At 44.6% G+C, this 6,228-nt stretch overlaps 1 protein-coding gene across 1 annotated transcript; it reads right to left on the minus strand.

Moving 5' to 3' along the window:
- Window positions 1-477: 477 nt before the first annotated feature.
- On the minus strand, window positions 478-2,814 carry LOC120554624 (melanophilin-like). The gene is made up of 4 exons (XM_039793638.1): window positions 2,657-2,814; window positions 1,801-1,857; window positions 792-834; window positions 478-586 (listed from the first exon to the last, which is right to left on the minus strand). Exons 1-4 carry the CDS (start codon window positions 2,810-2,812, stop codon window positions 543-545), a joined length of 300 nt encoding a protein of 99 aa, XP_039649572.1. The 5' UTR covers window positions 2,813-2,814; the 3' UTR covers window positions 478-542.
- Between the last annotated feature and the right edge of the window lie 3,414 nt (window positions 2,815-6,228).

The raw sequence follows: 6,228 nt of genomic DNA on the forward strand, positions 1-6,228 counted from the left end.
GTGTCAAAAAAACTTGAAAAGGCGACAAACGCGTCCAAAAAACTGCCCAAAAAGGCGACAAAATCGTCAAAAAATAAGTGTCAAAAAAACCTCGACAAGGCGACAAATGCGTCAAAAAATGGCCTAAAAAAACCATGAAAAAGGACACAGAGAAAGAGAAAAAAGCCCAGTTTTGAATATTGGGGTGGGGGTATGTTGTTGACAAAAATTCCCATTTGTCAGAGTTTACCCTCATACATTTCTGACTTAATCCCAGAGAATATCTGAGTTGTTATCTTGTAAAGTTGTGAGTTGTTTTCTGGTGAATCTACGACTTTATTCCCAGATTATTAATTATTATCCATCTCCGTTGGCTCCGTAGCTTTTCTTTCTCTCCTTACAACGGGCCCAATATGTCGTAGTAGTACCTGTAATGTTGTCAAATTATTCAGAGGATTTAAAGTCGATTTAAAGACAACAACATTTAGACTGACACACGTTGAGCTTGGTCATTGTTAAAGCAACGAAGGACTGCGCCGGCGGCGCGTTTTCTGGCTTCAGGTTCAGAACAGGCTGTTGGTTTTCCACTGAGCGCCGTTACTGGTTCCTGTCGACAACAACAACAACAACAACAACAACACAATCACGTGACTTCTTCTCTGCTGAATCACAGCTGTAGTAGCATCAATACATTTTATTAATAATAATAATAATAATAATAATAATAATGATAATAATAATAATAATAATAATAATAATAATAATAATAATAATAATAATAATTCCTGTGTTTGTGATTTAAAACATCTTACTGGAGAAGTCCTCCGTTGCCTTTTTCCTCTGAGATCCAGAAACCTTTTCATCCAAAGAAGACACACACACACACACACACACACACACACACACCACAGACACACACACATATACACACACATATACACACACACACATATACACACACACACAGACACACACACACACACATATATATATATACACAGACACACAGAGACAGACACACACATACACACACACACACCACAGACACACACACACACACACACACACAGAGACAGACACACATATACATACACACACACACAGACACACATATTCACACACACACACAGAGACAGGACACATACACACACACACAGACACACATATTCACACACACACACACCACAGACACACACACACACACAGAGACAACCATACATACACACAGACACACATATACAGACACACACATAGACACACATATACACACACACCACAGACAGACAGACACACACACACACAGAAACACACACACATACACACACACACACACCACAGACAGACACACACACACACACACACCACAGACAGACACACACACACACACACACACACACACACACACACAGACATATATATATATATATATATATATATATACACAGACACACAGAGACAGACAACACACACACACAGACACACACATATATATATATATATATATATATATATATATATATATACACAGACACACAGAGACAGACACAACACACACACACACACACACACACACATATATATATATATATATATATATACACAGACACCAGAGACAGACACACACACACACACACACACACACACACACATATATATATATATATACACAGACACACAGAGACAGACACACACACACACACACAGACACACACACACACACACACACACACACACACACACACACAGACACACACCATGAGTTAATGTTTGTTTTCAACATCTCCTTTAACGAGTTAAAGGTAAGAAGCGGTGATATCTGACCTTCTTCTTCGACCCGGCAGCGTTCAGAGCGGCGATCTTACTCTCGATGTCCGACACCTGCGGAGGAAACGCGCACGTTACTACACCACCACCACGACCACCGCGGAGCGCCTGTCAGTACCCGATCCGTTCCACCGGCACGATCCGTTCTGAGCATGTGCAAGATGACACGTATGCCATGACGTAGGCGCAGATGATAACGCTGCGTTCATGCCACCTCGAAATAACAGGCACCGCCCCACTGGTTACGTTGTTTCTGCAGCTAGCGTTAACGTTAAGTTAAACTTAATGGGAGAAGCAGCTACAGCTAAATTAAGACATTACAGTAATAACAATAAAGACGAGTGTTGAGTGATTGTATTTTAAATGAGCACAAGTAAAGTAGAGCTGACGTAACAGCTGTTATATATGTTAACGTTTTATTTTTTAAGTTTTATTTTGAGGGTCTTTTAAAGTTTACATGCTGTCTCAGCTAGCAGTTAGCCGAATTAGCTGTTAGCTAAACTAACGTTAGCTTAACTGTGGAGGCTAACGGCAGACCGCTGCAATCAGCTAGCGGTTAGCCAAATTAACCGTTAGCTAAACTAACGTTAGCTTCCGGGGGAGGCTAACGGCAGACCGCTAAAATCACCTAGCGGTCCGCCCGAATTAACCGTTAGCTAAACTAACGTTAGCTTCCCGGGGGAGGCTAACGGCAGACCGCTATAATCACCTAGCGGTCCGCCGAATTAGCTATTAGCTAACTAACGTTAGCTGGAGGCTAGCGTGTGAACATCTTGCGCATGCGCAGAACGGATCGTGCAGGTGGAACGGATCGGGTACTGACAGCACCGTCGTTGCCATCCCGTAGGCCTACCTCGCTCTCGGCGCTCTGCACGCGCGCGGCGGTCAGCGCCACCACGTCCTCCAGCTCCGACAGCTCCGAGTCAGTCGTCCCGCCGAAGCGGGTCTTGGCGCCCTGCTCGAGGCGCCGCAGCTTGGTCTCCAGCTCGTACGACTGGCCGGCCGCCATGTACACCTGCACGGGACACACGGGGACACAGGACAAAAAAAAACTATCGGAAAAAGCCCAGTTGTGTTTAAATTACACCTGTGTGACTTTAAAGTGTAGCTTAACCACCACAACCAATTCATATTCAATATGTATATATTTAAACATTTCTGTCTTAAAATGCGTTAAAATAACATTTATTGGGGTTTCTTCAAAGGCATGAAGCATGTTTTTTTTACAGTAACTGGGTGATGACGTCATAAGAGGGAGTAGCAACCCATAGCAACCCATAGCAACCCATAGCAACCCATACTCTGCTAGATTCCTACTGTCTGTTAGCCTAGAAATCTAGACCGCCCTAGTGGCAGCAAATGTAATTTTGCAGCCAGGGTCAGTCTAGGCACTCTCTGTTGACTTGCGAGCTGGAAAAAACTAATTTTGGTCGGGCCAATCACATCGTGTATAGAGCAGGTGGGCGGGGCTTATGGCTGCTGGTGAACAGCTGTCTTCTGGTTGACTTGGAGTTCAGCTTTTCTTTGAGAAAAGAACAAAGAACGGCACAGAAGTCCTTCTTAAAAAAGGGAAGATGTGTTCGGAGTTTAAAGTGTAATCTATCAACTAGCTCCGCTACCTTCTTCGTTGCTCTGATTGGTTGGAGCGCTATCCTATTGCGTGCAGAGGGGAATTTGAAAGACCACCGTTTGTCCCGCCCCTCCGATTGAGCGCTGACCAATGGGGAGTCCCCAGACCTCAACATCTGGATTTGGGGGCTGGCTGGTCAGGCTAGCTCTGTGGCTTGACTATGGAGAACAACTGCGAGACTGGGAGGAGGTGGGAAACCATCAGATCCTTCATGGACTTCTTGAATCTGTGTTTTATGTATTCGTACATCCCGCACAAACACGATAGTTAACCATTTCTGCTAGCTAGGTCTCCAATATAACTGCTAGCCTACTTGCCGTTGGACTAACGGTAACTCGTAGTAATGGTGGCCAGACAAGCAGGTGTCCCGAATCCCGAATCATGCCCTAATTGTCTGGAAAAATTAGAGCAAAGTCTCAAGAGCAGACTGTGGAGTAGTTCTAGTGTGATTGAACATTAGAAACTGGTCATGGTGGTTGTTAACTGAGTCGTCCTGCAGCATGCAGCTCTCGTAATCACTTGAGTTCATGATTTTAATGATTTTTTATTTGTATTTTTGGGTTCATAAGAGTTTTGAAATTCATGTTAAGTGCCAGGCAGCCACGAGGAAGGACTGATTGGATTGGATGTCGCTGATGTAAGATATTTTATGATGTAACCTCTCAGTTGAAGCTTAGGAGGAAGTTGAAGTAAACATGAGCTTTTATTTTGAAGGGGAAAACGGAAGTGAAGAAAGCGTTGTACTTTTTTGAAATTTTTTTTTTTAGACAATTAAGAAACGCTCGGTTACGCTGATGTTAAAGCGTCAGACATGACAGACAGTTGAATTCCTGAATACAAATTAATTTACCGTATTTTCCGGACTATAAGTCGCACTTTTTTTGTCCGACTTTGGCTGGTCCTGCGACTTATAGTCAGGTGCGACTTATATATCAAAATATATATAATTTAACATGTTTTTAAATGTTACTTCATACTGAAAACATCACCGTGTATAGCCGCGAGAGAGCGCTCTAGGCTTGGGACAACTATATGCTGCTGCTAAAGACAACTGGGAAAGAAAAGAGATAACAAACTGCAGGTAGTAAAATACTCAGCCGAAAACAAACTGCAGGTAGTAAAATATGCAGCCGAAAACAAACTGCAGGTAGTAAAATACTCAGCCCGAAAACAAACGGTAATGGAGCAGCAGAAAGAAAGCATGAAATGAGGGAGAAACTTGTGATGACTGGAGAAAAGGTGACTCTAAGCTAATCGGCTAATTGGCTAATCGCGGGCTGAGAGCGAGATATATATTATATATATAAATAGTATATATATATATATATATATATATATATATATATATATATATATATATATATATATATATATATACTATATAGTATATATATATATTGTATATATCTTATATAGTTCAATAACTGTTAATTAACGTTAACATAGAGGACACCTACCCTATTCAGCCTGGTGTGTAGTTGACAGATGGCTGATTTTGGTCTTGGATTTTGTGAAATAAAATTTCTAAATAAATGCGACTTATAGTCCAGAAAATACGGTAATCATTCCACTCAATCAACCAGTCTCGTCCCATTCTCATCTGGTCACCCTGAACTCTGGGCCTGGAGTCCCTCTCTTATGACATCACGGCCCGCGGTGGAAAACGCATTACCAAACATGTGGCGGTTCTTATCTTTATGTTTGATTAGCACGTTGCGTTATCTTCGCGACAAAAGTAACCTGCGATTTACACGTTAAAGTAGATTTTCTTACGTAAATTACGTATCAGAAGTAACGGGACACCGCTAGTTTAAAGCCGTACACACATGGGGGGGGGGAGGCGGGGCTTAGGCGACATTTACATACGCTACGTTTTGGTTTAAAAAGGAATATCTTCTGCTAAGTTTCTCCCTCTCGTTTCCCCCTGCTCTGGTGTTTCCCCCTCTCATTCCCCCTGCTCTGGGTGTTTTCCCATCTCCTTCCCCCTGCTCTGGTGTTTTTTCCCATCTCATTCCCCTGCTCTGGTGTTTTTTCCCATCTCATTCCCCACTGCTCTGGTGTTTCCCCCCTCTCATTCCCCTGCTCTGGTGTTTCCCCTCTCATTCCCCCCTGCTCTGGCGTTTTCCCCTCCTCATTCCCCTGCTCTGGTGTTTCCCCTCTCATTCCCCCTGCTCTGGCGTTTCCCTCTCATTCCCCCTGCTCTGGTGTTTTTTCCCATCTCATTCCCCACTGCTCTGGTGTTTCCCTCTCATTCCCCCCTGCTCCTGTGTTTCCCCCCCTCTTCCCCTGCTCTGGTGTTTCCCCCTCTCGTTCCCCTGCTCCTGGTGTGTTTCCCCCTCGTTCCCCCTGCTCTGGGTGTTTCCCTCCTGTCCCCTGCTCTGGTGTTCTCCCCTCTCATTCCCCCTGCTCTGGTGTTTCCCCTCTCATTCCCCCTGCTCTGGTGTTTCCCCTCTCCGATTCCAGTGCTGGCGTTTTCTCCCCTCCTTCCCCCTGCTCTGGCGTTTCATCCCCTCTCCGTTCCCCTGCTCTGGTTGTTCTCCCCCTCTCATTCCCCCCACAAAACTCCTGGCGTTTCTCCCCCTCGTTCCCCCTGCTCTGGGCGTTTTCTCCCCCTCTCGTTCTCCCCTGCTCTGGTGTTTCTCCCCTCTCATTCCCCCTGCTCTAGGCGTTTCCCCCTCTAGCATTTCCCCCTCTCGTTCCCCTGCTCTGGTGTTTCCCCTCCTCTCATTCCCCTGCTCTGGCGTTTTCCCTCTCATTCCCCACTGCTCTGGTGTTTCCCCCCTCATTCCCCTGCT

The sequence above is a fragment of the Perca fluviatilis genome, chromosome 24, assembly GCF_010015445.1.
Source record: "Perca fluviatilis chromosome 24, GENO_Pfluv_1.0, whole genome shotgun sequence".
Taxonomy (NCBI): domain Eukaryota; kingdom Metazoa; phylum Chordata; class Actinopteri; order Perciformes; family Percidae; genus Perca; species Perca fluviatilis.